This window comes from Vicugna pacos, chromosome 13, assembly GCF_048564905.1.
Source record: "Vicugna pacos chromosome 13, VicPac4, whole genome shotgun sequence".
In the NCBI taxonomy this organism is placed as follows: Eukaryota; Metazoa; Chordata; class Mammalia; order Artiodactyla; family Camelidae; genus Vicugna; species Vicugna pacos.
Genome location: NC_132999.1, coordinates 52,505,586 through 52,527,116, shown reverse-complemented (window position 1 = coordinate 52,527,116; position 21,531 = coordinate 52,505,586). Strand labels below are relative to the sequence as shown.

Genomic DNA, 21,531 nt, shown 5'->3' with positions numbered 1-21,531 from the left:
TTTCTTCATCTATAAGACATCTATAAGATGTCCCCCTATAAGATGGGGACAATAGTAGTGCCCACCCCAGAGGGCTGTTGTGAGAATGAAATAACAAATCTAAAATGCTTGTAACAGTATCTGGCACACACTAGGAGCTTGTCGTCTCTCTAATTATCATCTCTGGTCTTTTATGACAAACTTGAGGCATGGATTTGGTTTTATTTCTTCCTATCTGAGAGAGGCATTCATCACTTTAACAATTCTATATTGAGGCCCTATTATATGTTAAGCGGTGCTCTAGGGTCAAGGGATACAGCAGTGAACTCCAAAGATGACAATTCCTGTCTCCAGGAAGATCACTTCTAAGGGGAGGAGAAAGGAAATAAAATAAATGCGCAAGGAACATATGGACTATGGGGAAAAAACAAGAGTTGGGGGAGGGCATGCTGGGGTGGGGGTAGGTTGCTACTTTCCCAGGGTGGCCAAGAAGGCCTCTCTTCAAGGAGGAGGCTTGAAGGAAGAGTGAACCACTGGGAGGCATCTGGGAGAAGAGCATTCCAGGTACAGGGAACAGCAGCTGCAAAGTCCCTGAGGCAGAAGTGGGCTCAGAGAAGTGACAGATGACCAGTGTACAGGTGGCAGAGCAGGGAGTGGCACTGGCTGGGCCTGTCCTTTCCCTTCACTCTGTCTGTCAGGCCCACAGGTGCACAAGCCCCCAGAACCAGGACCCTCCCCTGCTGTGGCTCATGGAGCAGGCCCTGGGGGAAAGGATGGGGCAGCCAAGCAAGCTGCCCGAGTGAACTCCTGCACCAAGAGAGGGTGCTGGTGAGGGCGGCGCTGCCTGCTCTGAACCTTAGGGGCTGTGCTGGGCGGGACTCCTGGGTGCCGGGCAGGCAGTGAGCTCCGCCACAGAGGCCCCTTGTGAGCCGGCACAGAGGCCCATTGAGAGTCCCCCACCCCGGCCCCTGGCCTCAGCCCCACGGCTCAGCGCGGGCGAGGAGGCCGGGCCTCTGCCCAGGAATGTGCCCACTCCTGGAGGAGGGGGCAGGGGCTCCACAAAGCCCCTTTCTACTAGGGCCTGGGAAGGGCACAGGCCCTCCAGGCTGACCCCAGGCCCCATCTTCTCCTGGACTAGGAGCAGGTCAGGGTGAGACCCTCCCTCTCCCACCCTGAGTAGCTTCCCCGTGGCAAGTATCTGAGGGCTGGGGCAGAAGGTGTCTGTTTCAGGAACCAGCCCCCAGAGCCGAGGAGGCTCTCAGGGGGTGATGCTGCCCGGGGGTGAGAGTGTTCTCTGGGTGCCTGCGCAGCCAGTCCTCTCCCTGCTGGCCTTCATCTGACCCCATCTGGAGAGCTCACTTGGAGCCAGAGGCTGGAGGGACGAGAGGCCCAGAGCTGTCCCGCGCCCGGGGTTGGGATGGGGAATGGATACCTGACAACCCCTAGCCCAGTCCCGGAGCCGGTTACCCCACCTATACCCAGCCCCTGCTCAACAGGACTCCTCCCACACACCTGGGCCCCAAACCCCAACCGGGTCCTTCTGGGTCCCCTGGGGGCATTCAGGATCAGCCAGGCCCGAGGTGGATATAAGTCATCTCCAGACTCTAGGGCCTTTCCCCAGAGGGGTGGCTGCACCTGTCTTGCTAACTGCCACCCTGAGGGGAGAACACCAGAAGCCCGGCCCACTGCTTAGATCCAGTGCCCAGATGGGGCCTGGCTGCCTCCCGAGCAGGGGCAGGGGAGAAGGCGGGGCCAGCTGGGGCAGGGCAGCAGCTGGCCTGGCCCTAGACCCTGCAGGGAGATGCCTCTGAGCCTCAAGTGTGACAAGTGCAAGCTGGGGAAGAGGAGGGAAGGAAGGAGAAAGGAGTGAGAGGAAGAGGTGGGAAACAGGGCCGGGAGGGAGAGCAGGAGCGAGTCCCAGGCCGATGGGGTGGGAGAGCAGGAGCGAGTTCCGGGCCAGGCACTTACTGAGAGGAGACTCCTCATCAGGTTCCAAGACCATCACACCAGCCCCAGGAGGGCGGCCCAGGGGTGGCCCAGGGCCTGCAGAGTGGAGCAGCAGAGCCGAGGGGTCGAGGAGGGGCAGAGACAGCAGGGAGGCGGAGAGAGACAGAGGGGAGAAATGACAGAGACACACAGAGATGAAGACAGTGACACAGAGACAGATGAGACAGTGACAGAAATGGTGACAGAGACACACAGAGAGATATAGGCAGAGACACAGAGAGAAAGTGGTGGGGAGCAGAAGAGAGAGAAAAGACAAAGGGAGAAGGGAGAGAGGGAAAGACAGAGACATGAAAGCAGAGATGGTGAGTTCAGGAGACCAAGGGAGAAAGGCAGAATGGGACAGAAGGATGAGACACAGATGAGACAGAGACACAGAGTAGGAAAGAGACAGCCCAAGGCAGAGGAGGGAGGGAGCAGGAGAGACACGGGGACAGGTGTCAGAGCAGGACAGACAAGAGCAGGAAAGATAAAGAGACGGTCAGAAGATGGAAAGAAATTGGGTGAGGGGGAGGGTGGTAAGGGTCCTGGGGAGGGGAGGCAGATCCAGGGGCTGCCAGGGAGGGGTACTGGCATATGGGAGTGGGGTGGGACAGGGCTGGGACGGAGCCAAGGGGAGCCACAACCCTGCCTGAGGGAACAGGAGAGGGAGGAGCCGTTTCAGGGCTACATTCCAGGATCTGGGGTTGGGCCAGGCAAGGGGTGGCCAGACATGGCCCCATCATGGTCAGGAAGGTCTTTTCCTACCAGAGTAAGGAGGCAAGGTTGAAGCAGGCACACTGACCCTAGGAATCAGGGAGACATATCTCTGCCTCCAGCTGCCTGGACCTGCCCCAAGGGCAATGGGCTGGTGCCAGTGTTTGGGCCTGGAGGGCCTAAGGCCCACATCTTCCCACAGATCAGCCCCACTAACAAGGAAAGGCTCCTGCCCTGCCCTGGGGCCCTCCCCAGCTGCTGCTCTCCATCCCCACCCTTCCCCCTCCTCTGCCTCCTCCAACCTCACAGCTGCTTCTCATGGGAGGAGGTGGGCTAGCAAGCACCAAGGATGGCTCAGAGTGGGCGGGGCTGCCACAGTGAGCAGCCCTGTGGGAGGGGCCCAAGGTGTTTCTGAATAGACAGGGTGGACTGGACCAGGGCCTCAGCAGGCAGGCCTGGCTTGGCAAGAGGCAGCTCCCAGGGATGTATCAGCACAGGCCTTTCTGGCGTGTGGGTTGTGTGCACAGGCCTCACCTGGCTCCCAGGCATCTGTAGCCACACGTGGAAAAGCTTCAGGCAGTATCTGAGTCCCAGGTGCTGGGAGGTCACAGTCAAGACCATGCCACCCAGGGACCAACCCTCCTGTCTGTACTGGCCCAGGTAGGATGCCACCTTCTGGCATTTGGATACTCGCGAGGGAGGCAACCCCACCCCTGGAGAGGCCCGGGCCTGCTGGGTGGGCAGCAATGGGTGCAGTGGGGCCGCAGAGTGGTCACTCTGAGCTGAGCTCCATCTTCGGTCCTGATCACAGACGCCTAGGCGATGGCTCCCAGAGAGGGCAGTGGGAACCATATGGAGCTGCTGGGCTTTGATCCCAGTAGTTCCTTCTCTACCCAGAATCCCAAAGTGGGAGGCAGGAGGGACTCTGAGCCCCGACCCTGGTGCTGGGCCAGGCCCTGCTCTGATGGTGCACTTGGAGTGCTGGCAGCGTGGGCAGCTGCAGAGGCCTGATTCCTTTTCATCCATGAAGCCTTGCCTGCTTTCCCCAACCCAGGAACACCTGGTTTCCCAGCAGGTGACCCAACCTAAGGCAGGTTCCCTCCCAGGTCCAGCTCTTGGCCTGCCAGAATGCCATGTCCACCCCTACCCAGGGTCCCCTGCTCTGCAGCAGTTACCCCCAAGGAGGGCTCTGGGGAAGGACTCCACAGCTAAGCTGCCCTGGGAGGTGAGAATTTGGCTTTGAATGCTGAGCGGCTGACTTTCAGTCCCCACCAGAACCTGGCATTTCCCAGCACAGGCAGGCAAAGAACCTGGCCACCCCCAACCATGCAGGGACTGGCCAACCAACACATACAATTGTCACGCAGCAGGGACAAGACCATTCCCACTGCAGGCCCAAGGAGCCCTCAAAGCCGTCAGCCCAGGAGATGGAGCCTCTGTGGCTGGGAAGACCTGCTCTGGGGCTTCCCCCAGGGACAGGATAGGGGCCTGTGGGGTGCCCCAGACACTTACCCATCTGGAAGTCCCCACTGCCCAGGTCCCCGCTGCCCACGCCATCTGCAAACAAAAGAGAGACTTATTTAGCAACAACAAATCTTTGTTGAGTACCTACTGAGCATCAGGCACTGTTCTGGGTATGTGGCACACCGTGGGGAAGGTCATGAAAACACAGCTGTTGCCTCCTCTCCACCCCAGGGAGGGCTAGCCTGTAAAAGCCAGCTTAGAAGCATCCATCACAGAGGGTGTGGACCAAGAATGGAGTGGGTGGGCAGGGCCAGGTCAGACTGGCCTCCAGGTGAGGACAGGAGGAAGTGGAGGAAGGGGTGGCAATCACCCTCTACTGTGCATGGCCTACCACCTTCCCCTTAGGTCCTGCTCATCCTGTGCCGTCAGAAGAAGCAGCCACCAGCCCAGGGTCACATGGTTTTAAGTGGAGGATCCTGGAGTCACCGGGACCAGGGCTGAAGATGCACATAGCTCTTAGCTCATCTCTCTTCTTTTTTTTAATGTATTTTTTAATTGAAGTATAGTTGCTGTACAATGTTAAAGTTACAGGTGTACGGTATAGGGATTCACAATTTTTAAAGGTTATGTTCCACTTACAGTGATTGTAAAATATTGGCTATATTGCCCATGTTTTACAATATATCCTTGTAGCTTATTTTATACCTAATAGTTTGTACCTCTTACTCCCCTCACCCTACCTTTCTCCTTCCCACTTCCCTCTCTCCACTGGTAACCACTAGTTTGCTCTCTATATCTGTGAGTCAGATTTTTTTTTGTTATATTCACTAGTTTGTTGCTGTTTTTAGATCCCACATATAAGTGATATCATAGAGTATTTGTCTTTCTCTGACTTATTTCACTGAGCATAATACCTTCTCTAAGTCCACCCACATTATTCGAAGCGGCAAAATTTCATTCTTTTTTACGGCTGAGTAGTATTCCACTACATACATACATATATATATATTCCACTATACACACACACACACATATATACACACATCTTCTTAATCCAGTCATCAGCTGATGCACACTGAGGTTGCTTCTCTATCTTTCTTAACCATCTCTTTTGTTTGTTTTGTTTTTGTTTTGTTTTGTTTGAGCAGGGGGGAGGTAATTAGGTTTACTTATTTATTTATTTTTTAATGGAGGTACTGGGGATTGGACCCAGGACCTTGTGCATGCTAAGCATACACTCTAGCACTGAGCTATACCCTCCCCCCTCTTCTCAGCCTGTCTCTTCAGGTGTCACCTTGGGCACGTGTCCTGGGGCCTCTTAAAGGACAACCCCAACTCCATCCCTCATCCCCTCCACTCCCAGCCACCAGGACCCTCTGCTCACCTCCAGAGGCCTCGTCAGCCAGGAAGTCCTCATCATCAGAAAGGTCTGAATAACTCCAGCCAGCCCGGCCAGCTGTGATTGTCTCTGCATCCTCAGGCAGGGACAAGCCATCGTACGCCCTCAGCCCATGGGTCACCTGTGGGAGACCACACAACCGATTGCATCACACTCTCCAGCTCCTGCTAAGCCCAGGACCTCTCTTCTCACCTCCAGGGAGACCCAGAGTCTCACCCCAAGGCTCTGCAGTGGTTAAATCAGATGTGTTTTGGCAAAGAGAGTCAGGCTGGGGCTATATCACTGTTTTTGATTCAGTTTCCCCAAATTCCATTAGTCTTTGGAGGCCTCAGAGCCCAACCTGGCAAATTCATCGAGTCTGAATGAATCCTCAAATAAACAGACAATAAAATTAAAGTCACCTTGGTAAGGGATGAATCTTCTTCCTTTGAAGAAGTCAAGTGATATCCAGGATATGAGTTAGTGGACAAGGGGACACAGGCAGATACAGGGTGACCAGGGCCAGCAAAGATGGGGGCTGTGGGCAGGTGACTGGGTGGCCAGGGTCAGCATGGATGAGAAACAGAAGCAGAAATTGAGGGTGAGTCAACTGAAGCTGTTGCCTTCAACAGCAGCTCCCCCTCAACCCCGCCTAAGCCGTCTTGGCCACCTCCTTCTGCCTCAGTCTGGCCTCTGCACTCCAGGCCACAGGGAACACATCCCAGCCATGTAGGAGATGGGCTCTGGCACTTGCCGCCACACTGACAGGCTGATCTGTTCACCCAGAGGCGGGGGTGGAGCCCAGCAGCTGGGCTGAATGGGGGCAGGACAGGCACGGTGTCAGCTCCACGTGACCCCAGGCTGATGCTGAGCCCAGCACAAGCCCCATGGAGGGGCTGCTGGGACCCCATGTCCTGCAGGCTGGCTCAGGAGGGCCCCAGCAGCCATAACATCTGCCTCTCTCAGGCTGGATGTGGGCCATGAACGCCTCTTTGCCCTTAGACAAGATTGACATGTTTTCAAAGGAGTTTTATGAGATAACTTAGAGGAAAACAAACCCTGCGGCGCCCAAGGGAACCCCAGAGTCCCCAAGCACAAGAGAGTACGGACTCGTATGTCCAGGCCCAGATGGCTTGGCGTGAGCGTCTCAGGCCCTGCTCTGGCCTCAGCCCTATCTGGGGAGCCCCGCCTGGCCAGAAGGAAATAGTCTCACTTGTGAAAACCAAACCCAGCCCTCACTGGCTAGACAAGGTGTTGGCAGCAGGAGAGAGGCCCCAAGGAGAAGAAAAAAAACCAAAGACAGCCAATGCCTCTCCCTCCCCGTCCTGCCCTGACTTCACACGTCCATGTCCCGGAGCCTCTGGCCTTTTCTCACGCTGGTCCCTCTGCTGGAATGCCCTTCCTCCTTTTGTTTATCTGGCTAACTCCAATTCATCCCCCCAAACTCAGCTAAACATCACCTCCTCTCGCTACTCAGTAGTAAAAAGGAACAAATCGCAGGCCCAGAGACGTGGATGAATCTCAGACCCACTGGGATGAGTGAAAGAAGCCAGACACAAAGACACCACACTGTATGATTCCACTTATATAAGACTCTGGGGATGGGGGGAACCTAATCTACAAAGAGAGGAAGATCAGTAGTTGCCTGGGACCAGGGGTGGGGCAGGGCTCACTCGGAAGGGGCATGAGGAAACCTCTTGGATTAACGGTCCCCTGGGTATACACGTCTCATTCTCATTACTGAATTGTACACTTAAATTAGGTATGTTTAATTGTATGTAATTTATGCCTCAATAAAGATGACTAAAAGGAAAATCTCCTCTGGGAGACTGTCATGACTCCTCGCCCTTTCCAGGCTGGGTTCTGGGCTCTCTGGGGCTCACTCACACTGCAGTGGCCTGTGCCTCCACTAGAATGAGAGCATCTTGAGGGCAGGGACTGTGATGAACTCATCTCAACCTTCTTAGCACCCCATGTTCCATAAGCACTTGAATAAATGAATGGACAAAAATGTCATCACTTATTAATTCTAGCTGCTTCCTGAAGATGGCTTGCTTTGAAGGTAACACCTGCCCTCAGCACAGTCTATACACATCTCCCTTCCAGGCTAGGAGCTCCCTTGGGTGCCATTTGGTCATCTTTCTGTTTCCAGTGCTACAAAGCCTTGTTTTAAGGTCCACACAGCCCACGTCTTATTCCCTGCTATGGGCTCCAACCCATTCCTCGGCAATCCCCGGGCAAATCCCTCCTTCTGTTCCTTCTTCTTTCCCCTCCCTCTCCCTCTGGACAAGTGCCCATTCCTGCCCTGGGTCTCCAGTGGACTTGCAGGCCATGCCTACGAGGTTTGCATCCAGGAGTAAGCTGGAGAATCTCCAGAACTGGTGAGAAATAGATTCCTGGGCTTCTTCTCAGAACTACTGAGTCAGGCTCTCCTCACCCCAGGCAGGAGGGTTAAAGTTGTGCCTGCTCAGGGGATTCTGACACTCACTGGTTAAGAAACACAAGACCAGCTCCCTACCCGGGGTTCTCCTTCCTCCCCCAGCTATGGGTGGAGAGCAATGTTCCCACTGGATGTGGAGTGGGTCCTGAACAGGTCCTGATTGACCTAAGGGAAGTGTGAGGCTAAGGCTGGTGCAGGGGCACTGACACTGGACAAAGGAGGTTAGAGGGGTAGGCTTAGATCCTCCTCACCAGGGGAGGTCTCCCTATGTGTCACTGCCGCCCCTCCTTCTCCTGATGCAAGCAATGCATAGGTCCCAGAGACTCCTGGCATCCCCTAGATACCAGACTGCTGTCTGGAAAGGAAAATCTTGGTGGTAAGCAAGGTCCAGAGCCTCTCCCAGGGAAGAAGAGGCCATCAGGGCTTGGGAATGGACAGGAAATAGCAAAGTGAGATTCAGCTTGGAAAAAATGCTAGGAACACACAACTGCAGTGGGAGAGGAGAATCCAGAGCATGTTGGGGCCTGGACCGAAGCCCCTCCATCCCAGGGACCCCAGGGAAGGGGTCCTTCCGCATGCCTGCCTGCCCTTGTTGCAGCCCTCTCCCCAGGACCCAAGGCTCGGGGGTCAGATCAGGGCCTGCAGCAAGGGATAAGTCAGCAAAAGCAGAGACTTCGTTTGTGAAAAGCTGAAGATCAAAAGGTTTTAGCAGCTGTATTTTACATCTGGGAGAGGAAATGAAGCCAGACCGGAAAGAAGATTCCAGAAAGAGCCCACAGGAGCCTGAGACTTGACCATAAAGGGAACTTGGATTCAGACCTGGAAAGTCCAGGGTCTACTTAGGGAAGAAAAAGAACTAACATTTATTCAACACTTACTATGCATCAGGCACTCCTTTAAGAATTTTGTACGTGTTAACCCAGGTTCAGTGCTGGGCAGCCCCACTGTGAAGATGCGGAAATGTTTGAAGATCTAGCACATGGTAGAGCTGGGATTTGAACCCTGGTGGTCTGGTTCCAACCCTTACCCTTACCACTGTGCCGCACCGCCTCTATAACCAAGGCTGCGGAGGGAGAGGAACCGACTGAGGTCAGTGACAATCACTCCCGCAAAGCCTCTCAACCACACTGCAGTTCACAGTTTATAGAGCATTTCCTTAGCCTCTGTGTCATTTGACCCTGACAATGACCCCCTGAGGTGGATGAGCTGGTGTGAAGGGTCCCTCTTCACTGGCTGGCAGAGTCGGGACTGACCCGGGACCTCTGAGCTCCCTACCCCAAGCCCCCTGCTTCCCAGGAAAGGCGGTGGGGCTTGGGCTGGGCCTCCAAGCTGGCCAGGAGGCCTAAGCAGAGGGCAGGGCCAGGAAGCCCAGGGCTAGCTGGTCCCCACTTCCAACCAGACCAGCTCCCAGGATGACCCAGGGGATGCCTGAGCTGGCAGTGGCCTAGGACCATGCGATGGGTGCTTAAGGTCTCAGGGAGGGCAGTCAGTGGCTCTAAGGTCACAGGCAGAAATAGAACCCAGGTTTCCTGCCCTCCAGCCCATCTCCAGCTGCAAGGGAGCCCTGCTTCCTCCCAGAGGAACACAGTACTTCAGGCAAGGGTTGGAGCCGGATGGTGGGGCCAGAGAGGAGAGATTCAGAGGGTCAGAGAGGAAGGAGTCAAGCAGAGAGGGGGATTTTCCAGACCCTGCAGGTTCCTGGTGGGGGAAAGGGGGGTGCAGTGACTCATACAGGCCAAGGACTATTCTAGAATGCTGGGAACAATTGCTTGGGGTGGAGGTATGGGCAGAGTGCCCCACCACAGCCAAGCACTCCCTGAACACAGGCAGGGCAGGCGAGGGGGACGAAACAGGCGAGGACTTCTAGGAAGCACCCACTCCCTGAGGTGAGGTTATATCTAGGGCCTCCTGGTGAGGACGAGGATGCACGTGGAGCTCCAAGCCCAAGTCTTGCAAAGGCCCTTGGGGACAAGGGGCAGAAGCTGGACCCTCCTGTCCTGGCCTGCAGAGGATGCAGAGGGAGCCAAGCATGGCTGGGAAGAAGCGTGGGGGTGAAAGGTCAGGCTATTAGAAAAGAATATAGAAGGCAGAGGTTTGGGTTGCAGGGGGAGGTACAGATACAGATATAAGATATAGTTTTAAGTGAGGGTTGTGGGTCCTGCAGAGGTTATGTGTTCAGATAAGAGTTTCTGAAGTTTCTACTAAAATCAAAGGTGTAGGAAGGTGGCGGCACAGAGAAGAAATGACAGTAACAGTCACTGTCCACGGAGGACTTTCTAAACACTGCGTGGACCGTCTCAATTAATCCTCACAGCACAGGGCCACCACCCCTCATCTGCAGTAAGGGAAATCCAAAGAGCTCTGAAAACTGAGGGTTTTTTAAAATAAGTTTATAGAAGTTCATTTGGTGCCAAGTCCTGACCTAAATTGACCTAAATTGACGTGAAGCTATTAATAGCTTTTTCACTCTACTTGGAGTGAACACTCATACATTTTGCTGCAGCAATATTAATATGTTTGATTATGGGGTGTTGCCCCAGACTCTATTGAGGATGTCACATCACAGCTGGCATGTGCTCTAGGGTACCTTCTGAAGTCTGGAAACTTGTGAATTCCAAGACACATCTGATCCCAAGGGTTTTGATTAAGGGACAGTGAACTTATACTATTATTTCCATTTTGCAGGTGAGGAAACTGAGGCTTGAGAGGGTCATCTGTGTGAAGGCATTAAGCATGTTAGACACTCAGCATGGCATCTTGTATACAGTCAGGGCCCAATAAGCTCTAGAATTAGTACCACGCAGGGGATACAGGGTAGCGGTGAGGGGATGAGAGGTGAGGAGTGTGGGGTGTGGGCTCAGGCCTAGGGTCAGGCTCAGGTCTGGGATGAAGGAAGGGTCTGGTTCTGCTGCCCAGGCCCTAGCTGGGGGTGACAACAAAGCTTGGTTCCAAGGTTCAAGTTGTCTGCCTGCTCTAACGTTGACTCTGGGAGGCCTGGGTGACTTTGGGCTTCTCCATGGACATTCTTGGGCCGCCAGCCCGCCCCCCCCCTACTCCCCATGGTCCAGGCCTAGAGCTGAGTCCCCCACAACCCTCCAGCTGGGCAAGAAGGTCTGAGCACTGCAGCTGCCCAGGGCGAGGCTCCAGGCATCTGGGCTGGAGTGAGCTCACCCCATCAGAATCCAGAGACAGCATGGGGGTGGAGGACAGACGAGCCGCTGCCTGCCCACCTGCCTCCTGCCAGCACAGACTCTGCCTCATCCCTGTCCACCCCCACCTCCACCCTGTCCACGGCAGAGGAACCAGATGCTGTGACCCAAGGCCCCCAGATCCCCAGGGAGGGACCAGAACCCAGACAAAATCCCCCTCCCACTCTGCTATGATGCAGACTCCCAGGTAACTCCACAACAAGTGCTCCCCAGACTCTGTTTCAACCCAGCCCCCAGACACAGGGTTAAGGTGCCATGCCCCACCCCCAGGCCGCTGGGTACCCTGTCCACGGGCAGCAGACGGCAAAGGGGAAGGAATCTGTCTGGGCAGCACTTTGTTGTGCAAACTGCCAGGGGCGGGAGAGCCCAATACAAAGGCCAAAAGGCCTTTAATCCCCCGGGAGGCTGAGAGGGGCGCCGGGCCGGAAAGGTGGTGGCCACAGCCTCCTCTGGCATGCCTGCACTGCCCGTGCCACTCGGGAGGCCTGCCAGCTTCCCACACTTGGGCTCCCAAGGTGGAAGACCTTTGCCAGCCAGGTGGCCAGGAAGAAAAATGACCTCCCAAATAAGGAGACTGGCCGAGGGTCACTGTGTGCAGGTTCTGAGACAAGGTCCCTAGAAGGCTTATCTTATGCAAACCCACAGCCTCATAAGGAGAGGCCAGCGGCTCCTTCATTTTACAGATAAGGAAAGAGGCTCAGAGAAGTGAAGTCACCTGCCCAAGGTCACACAGCTAAGACAACAGAAATCCAGTTTGAAAGTGGGGCCTCTGTGCTAGCTCAAGAGGCACAGCTGCCATCAGGCCTCTCCTTCTGACCCCTGCCCTGTGTCAGCTCCAGTACTACTGCCTGGAACCCGGAAAGGCAGCATTCCAGCCAGGGCCCCATGGGAGCACTGAGGCCCAGTTAGAGCCTTCAACAGAGGCCAAGGGAGCAAGAAGCTGGCATCTGGGGTCTCTAGTCCCAGCTCTGCACCAAACTTACCATGTGGCCTTGGACAAGCCCCTTGACACCCTTCCCTTCTAGCAAAGTGCAGTGAGTCCTTACTATATGCACTAGGCTTCCATACCAGGCATCTCACAAAAGCACCAGGAGGGCAGTGATTTGTATGTGTTTTGATCATTGCTGCATCTTCAGAACAGACAGCATGTAATAGGTGCTCAATTAATATCTGTTGGCTCACTGGTAAAGGTGAATGAATGAACCTGCCCGACAACGCTGGGGTAGATATTAGACCATTTGTCAGAAGAAAGCAAAGTTCAGAAAGAGAAAGCAAAGACTTGCCCAAGATCACACAGCTAGAATGTGCCAGAATAATCAAAATGGGCTTCATTTCCCCATGGATAACATTGAGGCCGTAATACCTCAACCCAAGTGAAGGAGGGGACAGAACCACACACTCCCTGAAATCCATCCTAGGACACCTTGCCCTTGGATGATGATCCCTCCAGGCCTCAGGTCCCTAGCTGATAAAATGGGAGCAAAACCCCCTGCTTTGTTTGCCTCCTTCCTGGGGCTATTGGGAAAGGCGAGTAGACTGAGGGGTGACCTGCTTCTGGAAGTGTGGCCAGAGAACTCTGAATCTGTCTGCCCTGTCCCAGGTGGACCTGATCCGGTCTCTGCCTTGAAGTCCCCTCTAACGCAGCTGGGGCAGCACTGGAAAGGGTCTGTTACTGCCATGGGCGAGCAAGAACGCGTTACCCCTGAGTCTCAGAGAGATGTGGCCGGTGGGGCAGAGAGGGTGGGCACCCCTGATTCCAGGCCACCTCAGCCACTTTCTAGCTGGGTGGCCTCAGTTTCCTCATCTGTCAAAAAAAAAATCATCAAACAGACCTGCCCCATAAGTTTCAATTCAAGTCACTCTGACCTCAGGGAGGAGGGTATAGTGGTAGACAGCATGTTTAGCATGCACGAGGTCGAGTTTGATCCCCAGGACTGCCGTTAAATAAAAAATACTAACAGTAAGTAAATAAAACTAATTACCTCCCCCTCAAAAAAATAAAAGCAAAACCAAACCAAAACACTGTCACACTGACCTCTACTTATTGAGCGCCTACTAGGGGCTGGCCCTGGGGATCAAATGAGAAGGCAGATGGACACGGAGCACCGTGTTTCTAGAGGAGACACACCATTAAACTGAGTGATGACAACAGTGTGTAGAGGACAGCTCTGCAGAGGAAGGACGGGGACTGGGAGAGCCCAGAGGAGGGTCCCCCTGCTTCGCATGGTCGGGTAGGAGGTTGGAAATGTTTCCCTGGGGAAGGGACGGTTCAACCAGGTTTAAAAATGATGTCACCTAAGCAGGATGGAGAAGGGAGAGTGCGCACCAGGCAGAAAGAAGCTGGGAGAGTGCATGGCATGGGCGGAGCTATGGGAAGAAGTTTGGTGCAGTGAGTGGTGGCAGAGGATCAAAGGAGACCAGCCCTAAATGGGCTTTTCCACTTAAAGAGCAGTGTCCCTTTCTGTGCTGTTGTCATGGTGCTAGTCACAGAGCCCAATTCTCCCCGTCCCAGTCCCCCCCCCCCCCCGGAGTCCCCACACTCACCTCCTGCTCCAATACCCCAAGTACGGGCCTCCCCTGGTGCTTCCTGTGCTGCCTGCTAACAGGGAGGAAGCAGGAAGCTATCGCTACCGGGAAATGTCCCTGCCCCACCGGGTGCCAGGTGGGGCCAGGGGAAGGATGGGGGGTGGCCAAGCAGGAGCAGCTTCCTGGCTGGGCCGCCCAGCAAGAAATTCCCCGGGGGCTGAACATTATCCGCCCAGCACTGTGGGTGACAACAGGGCCCGTGGTGTTCACGTGCCTGCCTCCAGCCCACAGCCCGGCTCGCTCCTCAGATTCTCCGGCTGGCGGTGGCCCTGCTGCCATGGAACACTGGTGTGTCTGTGGGCATTCAAGGCCACACCAACTTGGTGGGGTGTGCGCATGCCTTCTGGGGTCACGACCCACAGATTTCATGAATGAAGTCCCCAGCACTGTGCCAGTCTTCTGGGAGGATAGGGGAGAGTTTGATGAAATGAGACACCACTAACAACAACCACCACTTCCTGAACCTACTAGGTTAGGCCTTTCCGCTGCGCTGGACTCCCCAAAGGATTAGGGGGAAAGCCTTTATTATGGCCAACCAGGTCTTGTGTGATCCACCTACATACACAGTATACCTGTACACACCTCTGCACCTCATCTCCTACCGTGCTCTCCCCACTCCCTGCCACATTTCTCTCAATAGTCCTCAAACACACCAAGCCCTCTCCCACCTCAGGGACTTTGCACTTGCTTTTTCCCCTGCCTGGGACTCTGCCCCCAGGTATACACATTCCTCTTCCTCTAATATCTGCTCAAATGTCACCTTTAGAGAGACCCACCCTGACTATATTCCAGGTCCAGAATCCATTACAGTTAGCTCTCTGTCACTTCCCTTCCCTTGCTTCAGAGCATCTCACCACCTACAGTGTACCCTATATTTACCTGTTTATCACGTCTCTCCAACTAGAACATTAGCTTCACAAAGGCAGGGACTTCGTCCCTTTTGCTCACTGCTGTATCCCCAGCACCTAAAAGTACCTGGCATACAATAGATGCTCAATAATATTTGTTAAATTAATGAATGAATGGGGTTTACAAATGAAGAGACTGAGGCTCAGAAAGGTGACCTGCCCATGGTTACAGAGTTCAAAGAGCCAAGACTTGAAGCCAGACCGCTGGTTCCAAACAGTGAACTCTGTTCTATCGGAGCCCTCCTCAGGCCATCTCTGACGCTTAGAGCCTTCCAGCTCAGAGGCCCATCTCTGGGGGGACAAGAAGCTGCCCATGCCGGCAGCCCAGGGAGTGGGCAGAGGTCTCACAGGCGAGCAGGCCCACAGCCCCGGCTCCAGGGCCTTGCGCAAGGCAGCCAGATCGCCAGGCCTTGGTGACTCCATTCCTGCTTGTTCCCATGGGCATTGGCAACAGGAAAAAAACAGGCTGGAAAGGCAGCCCAACAGCTGCAGACAAAAAGGCCAGCTCCCCCTGTCCCCAGGGTTTTCCTCATCTGCTTCCTGGAGGGGAAGAGGGGCAGGCAGGGCTGAGTCCGTGGTTGAAGACAGGCCTTCGGGCAACAGAGCTGGAAATAAGAGGAAGGGCCTCTTCCTTCTGAAGTGCCCCCATCCCTTTCCCTCATGACTAACGTCCATTCCAGGGCACAGTAACTCTGGACAGGAATAGGTATGGGGGAGGGTAGTACAAACAGCTCTGGGAAAGGCTGGTTACACAAAGCTGAGCTGGTTCCTTCCATCTTAAATGTCCTAAACACCACGAGGAGGGAACAGGGGAGGGACACAACTATTTAGTGTTTCACAAACTTGCTTAATTTGGAACCCTTACTTCTTACAGATCTCATGGGACTAGGGTTCAATACATTTGGGGAACACCCACCCCAAACATACCTTTCCCTTGGCTAGGGGCCAACTAGCCCTCCCTAAGTAAGGATTCAGATGTCAGGTATGAGCCGCCACCACCACAGGGGTTTTGCAAAGTGGGCTCCTGAGACAGAAAAGCCTCGGCTGAAGTCCCATGAGATGAAGTGCGGATGGGAAAAGCAGGCCAGGTGCCAGCTAGCTGGCAGCAGGAGGGTATGCTCTCTCCTGGGGTGAGAAAACCCCGACAAAAGTTGCCCCTTCCCTCCCTGGCCACCAGCTGCCTTCTTAGGAAATGAGTTCCATCAGAGAGGACAGAGAGACCTAGCACCTGGTCACTCCTAGCATCCTAAGACCAAGAAGAAGGTCCCAGGGTACCTATGCCCAGAGACAAAGGGAGTTGAGTGTTGGACGGAAAGCTCTGATGCTGAGTGCAGAGATGGGGACGGGGGATTGCTAAGTGAGGGGCTGGTGGTCCTCCAGGCAGCAGGTGGGCCATGAGGGATGGACAATGAGCTTCCACCTCACCCCACTGTCTTGGGCAAGTCCTGTCCCCACTCTGGACCTCAGGCTCCCTTGGTCAAATGATGCAGTAGGCCTAGATCACCGGTTTCCAATCTGTCCTCAGCAGCCTCAGGGGCCACTTCAGACAGTGGGTAAAAAGGGCTTGGGGGGGATAGGTAGAGTTTGAGCCCTCTCCCCCCAAGTACTAGCTTCAATAAAAGCAAATCCACCTTTTCCCATTTTATATTCTGAACTTCTACATAATATGCCTGGTTCAGTCCCTGGTTAGCTGTAAGCAAGTCACTTCACCTCTCTGTGCCTCTGTTTCCAGAACTGTAAAGTGGGCAAGACAATTTATATTAATAGTATCTACCTCAGAGGGTTGTTGTGAAAATTAATTAAAAATGTAAAATGCTACAAATGGCCCTAGCACATGATGAACGCTCTATAAGAGTTTGCTGTTATTTATCAAAATATAATAGCATTTAATCAAAATACTAGTATTTTGATTGAAATAAGGGTTTTACTGCTTAATAAGAAGTTTGAAGGTTTTCAGCTTAAATGATCCCAAAGGTTCCTTCTGGCTTTGCCATTTCAGGACTGAAATCCTGAAATGTTAGGATTCTAAAATTCTGGGAAACAACAAGTTTCTACTGTATGGCACAGGGAACTATATTCAATCTCTTGTAGTAACTTATGGTAAGAAAGAATATGAAAATGAATATATGTATGTTCCTATATGACTTAAGTATTGTGCTGTACACCAGAATCTGACACAACATTGTAAACTGACTATACTTCAATAAAAATACATGTAAAAAATTAAAAAATAAATCCTGGGCTGTGACTCCCACCAACACAGAGGGTGGGGCTCATGGAGGGAATTACAAAGTTAGAATCAAGCCGTATGGAACAACTTCAGAGAACCGACCAGCAAAGGGTTACCGTCATCATCGCCATCATCATCGCCATCATCATCATCTACCTATTTATACTTCCCCCACCACCCTGTTCCAGAAACTCAAAGCAGCTTACAAAGATGTCCACATAACAGCAAGAGAAAATTAACTGAAGATGCATAAGAAAAACTCGGGTACAGCAGACAGATAGGGCCTGGAGTGAGGTGGGTCGGCAGAACGCATGTGCTCAATTCTGGGGGTCTGGGAAAGTGACAAGGCATAGGGTTCTAAGCTTTCCAGTAGCCAATGGGAAGAAGGAAACCTGACCGGTCCCTGGATTCCCCAGGAGGTAAAAACAAACTGGTTGCTTAGAAGAAGCACAACTATTCCTGATACTGACAGCACGAGTGTCCTGAGGGTAAAGGTTTATCGGGCACCCTTCTTTGCCCTTGCCAGAGGGGCCAGCATCCTGCTGGAGTCCATTGACCGTGACCCTTTGAGGCTGAGGTCAGGGGCAGAGGCTACAGTGATCAAAAATCCAGGAGGCTGGAATGGAGGTCCAGGGAGTGCCCCAGCATCCTTGGTCTGGGCAGGATTACCCATCCCTCCCCATGCCTGAACACAGCCAATGCCCAAAATAGCCAGAGCAGGCGACTGGTGCCAGGAGGCCCGGGGCAGGGGACCTGACTAGGCCCGCCCACAGCGGAGGGCCCAGTGGGCCAAAGCACACACATCCCTGGGGCACAAACGAGCACCTTCTCTTGGGCACACGGCCGTCTCTGGGAGTCCCCCACCCACCAGGCTCCCCCCTCAGCTGCACGTTGCTCACGCAGAGCCCAGGCAGCTGCTCCACCCTTCCCGCAAGGCAGGCCTTCCTGCAGGAGCCAAATGGAAAAGGCTTCACAGAAACACCCGTACCATATAGGGAAGTCCTTGAAGACCTCCTCCCGCTCCTCACCTCCAGGACCAGCCTCCCTCAGGATTCTCCTGGATCTCCTCAGCTGCAGGTCAAGACAATGGGGGCTATTCTGGGCTGCATGGAGGGTATTTAAAGCCCTGGCTGGGCCTCATTCCTGGGGCAACAAGAGGCCTGACCTTGGCAAGACCTTCCTGAAATTGTTGCTGCTCAGACTGTTGTGGCTGCCTCCCAACCTCTCCTGCCAGGCCTTAAGGCCTTGAGGGATGCAGCACAAGTGCCTCCTCCTCCAGGAAGCCCTCAGGGCCACTGCCTCAGACCCTCAGAGGAGCTAGGTCCTGGCCCCTGCTTTGTCACTGATCTTCTCAGCCCCAGTTTTCTCACAAAATGTGGATGAAAGTACCAGAATATATACATGTACTCAGAGGCTTCTGTGGTTAAAATAAAGTTGTGTCTCCCCAGCCACTATGCGGGGTACAACATAAGCGGGGTAGAAATCTTGTCTGTTTTGTCACTGCTCTTTTTCTAGCACCTGGCACACAGTAGGTGCCAAATAAATATTTACTGACTGATACAAATATTTGTGGAATGTGTCTGTAACCCCCACAGAACCACCCACAGAGCTGAGTACACAGGTGGCTAGTACTTTTTGGTAGTAATATTGCCAGATCTCATTTTGGGCCCTTGAAATATGCCAGGCCTTATGCTAAGCACTTTACATCACTTATCTCATTTAATTTGCTCAACAATCCCAAGAGGTAGGTACTATTATTATTTTATTTTACAAGAAAATGGGAATTCCTCTCCAGGTGATTAAGGAACTTGCTTGGGGTCCTAAAACTAAGCAGCCAAGCTGGGAGTCAAAGCCAAGAACCCGGAAGCCACTGCCATCCTGCACAAACACACTCCAAAAGAAGGCAGTGGGGTGAACACTGAGCTGGCAGCCAGGAGCTTGAATTCAGCCACTCAGCAGCTGTGTGACTTTAAGCAAGCCACTGGCCTCTCTGGAACTGTTTTCTCTTTTGTAAAAACAGGAGCACTTATTCCTATTCCTTTGTGTCATCAGTAAAATCAAAGAAACTAAGGGATGAGACCATGTCCCCTGTGTTCACCCCAACCCCTCCCCAGGGTCAGCAGCTATGGAGAATGGTGGGAAGATGTTCCGGAGAGGATGGGGGTGCCCAGCACTGGCTCTTTAACAAAGCTGAGCAGCTGCTGACAACAGCTGGTAAGAGTTCTGGGCCTGGCCCAAGCCGGGGGAGAAGGGGTGGGCTGAGAGGTCACCTCTGGCCCTCCCCTGTCACCCTTCCCTGTTGACAGCTGCAGGGGCCTCAGGGCCAAGGGTCCCACAGCAGGAGGCAGGTGGAAGCGGGCTGACTAGGGTCATCTCAGTCCTCATGCTGCCAAATTCTCAAATCCCAGGGTGCCTGGCCCCGCTGGGCCCACTGGCCAGGATACGGGCCTCACTGCCCCACCCCACAGCCCTTTCCCCAGTTCCTGGGGAAGTCTGGGGTGAGGGTGGAGGGGCTGGAGCAAAGGTCTGCGGGCTGAACATGCCTCGCCTGGAGGCTGGGCTGCCCCAGGGACCCTGGCGGGAGGTGGATGGGCAGGGCTGGGTAGGAAGGGGGTCCTAGGAGAGGCCTTGTGGTTTTCCTGGCAAATGGCCAGGGTTGCAGGCCCTTCAGGGAGCCTCCTTGGAGCCTATGAACCCAGCCTTGCCCCGCCCCACCCCAGGGCCCTCTTGGCTCCTCAGCTCCACTCCCAGCTCAGTGCCGATCCCTCTGGTCTGCAAGCCCACGCGGCTCTCGCTCCTCTGAACTCTTGCACACCCGTAATTACCACTGACCATATTTTCCGAAGCAAACATGGAGAACAGTTTAACAAAGGATTCCTGGGCCACTTCCAGGTGTCAGAGGCAGCCTGGGAGATGTTCAAATACTAGGACATGGTCACAGTTTTGGTGAAAGACTATTGTTATATTATTTTATTCAAAAATCAAAGCTATCCTAGGAAATGTGTGTTGGCCACATACTACCTCACACCACTTAGAGCTGACTGGATGCCCTAGCCTTGCAACTTCCTAGCTGTGCAGCCCTGGGCAAATCACTAGAACTCTCTGAGCCTCTGATGCCTCAGCCATGAAACAGGAGTAAAAATGGCCACCTCACAAGGCTGCTGTGATTCAACAGGACGACCCAAGAGCTTAACCCACTGTCTGGCATTTACCAGGTTTAAGAGTCATTTCTTGCCTTTTCTCCCCTCCCACCCTTACTCATCCAAGACCTTATACGTCGAGAGAGTGAACTCTTCAGAAACCCCTGGGGAGAATAATTCCTGTTCTGCCCCCTCACAGGCTAGGTAGGGCTCAAGAGAAACCTACCTACAAAAGTTTCCAACAGATTCCTGGGTCCTGGGCTGTCAGGGCTGGAAGGGATCACCTAGCCTGACACCCTCATTTATCAGAAGGGGAAACCAAGGACCAGAGAGGGCAAGTAAGGACATCAAGAAGGCCCAACCAGTGTTGGAGAGGCTGTGTTCACATTCCATTCACCCTGGGTGATGCTACCTCTTGGAGCTTCATTTTAATGTACCTCCCCACCCCAGCACTGTTACAAGGATAAGCTGGATTATGTATGGCAAGTTCCCAGAGCAGTCCTGGGTACTTGGAGAAGATGTGGCAGATGAAGAAGTGGAAGAAGTCTCCCAGCAAGTTATTGACAGAGGCAATAGGAGTCTCCAGGCTCCTAACACAGGGTCCTCTGCCTCCCATGGTGCCCTTCCTTCCTATCCCTCCCCAAGGCTGGGGTCTGGGCTGCACAGATGAGGACTCGGGAGGGTGCCATTAGGCTGGGTCTTTGTGATGGGCTGATTAAGGCCTGAGACCCCAGTCTCAACCTCTGGGATTGAGAATGGGTCCCTTCAGCCCACCCCAAGCCCCAGGCAGACAGGCCCCGCGTCGGAAATGTCAGAAAGGGCTGGCAAGCAAGGGGTGCATGTCCTTGGCAGGGAGAATTCACCTCCCAGGGACTCGGGTTACCGGGTTACCGGAAATGATAAATCTTCTGCTGCCTGCCACCTCCAACCAGGAATGTCTGCTGCCCCAGGGAACATCCTGTGCACCTGCCCCCAACAGCCCAGGGACAGCCGGGACCTGGCCCACCCTCTGCTCCGGACCCGACCCCAGGGGCCTTGGCTTGGTCTCTCAGCCAAAGGGCACCTGCCATTCTGGGATGGTGGGAGAGGTTATAACTGACCAATCACAGGAGGAGAAGAGAGGGCTGGAAGGGAGACCCCCAGATTATTGAGAGCCATGCTAAATCTGTTCCATTCAATCTTGTTAAACATGGAATCTGAGCCTCAAGTTTGGATGAAACTTGGGTAAACTCTTGTTAACTCAATGTAGGGGCAGCATCACGTTAAGCTCTGGGGTAGGATTAACCAGGCTGGAGGCCTGGCTCTGCCACTTGCCAGTTGGGAGGCTTTGGGTAAGTCACTGCAGCACCTCCCACTCCTCATCTCTGATACGGAAGTGACAAGGCAGTGATGGGCACCCTGTGACATGCATGGAGCTCAGCTGTGAGTCATTTAGCACAGGGCCTGCACACAGAAGGGCCCAATAAACAGTGGCCATTAGGTACCAGGAAGTATCAG

General features: G+C 53.9%; 1 protein-coding gene across 6 annotated transcripts in view; it reads right to left on the bottom strand.

Annotated features, from left to right (window-relative positions):
• The window catches only part of HSPG2 (heparan sulfate proteoglycan 2), a 97,921-nt gene that overhangs the window by 59,469 nt on the left and 16,921 nt on the right, over positions 1-21,531 (bottom strand). For all 6 annotated transcript variants that reach the window (XR_012079415.1, XM_072975160.1, XM_072975162.1 and 3 more), the window contains exons 2-3: positions 5,528-5,663; positions 4,192-4,236 (exon numbers count right to left, since the gene is read on the bottom strand). Coding sequence is in view for 5 of the 6 variants with exons in the window: in XM_072975160.1 (XP_072831261.1) it covers positions 4,192-4,236; positions 5,528-5,663 (181 nt within the window). In the remaining variant the exon portion in view is untranslated. The remainder of the gene's footprint in view (positions 1-4,191; positions 4,237-5,527; positions 5,664-21,531) is intronic.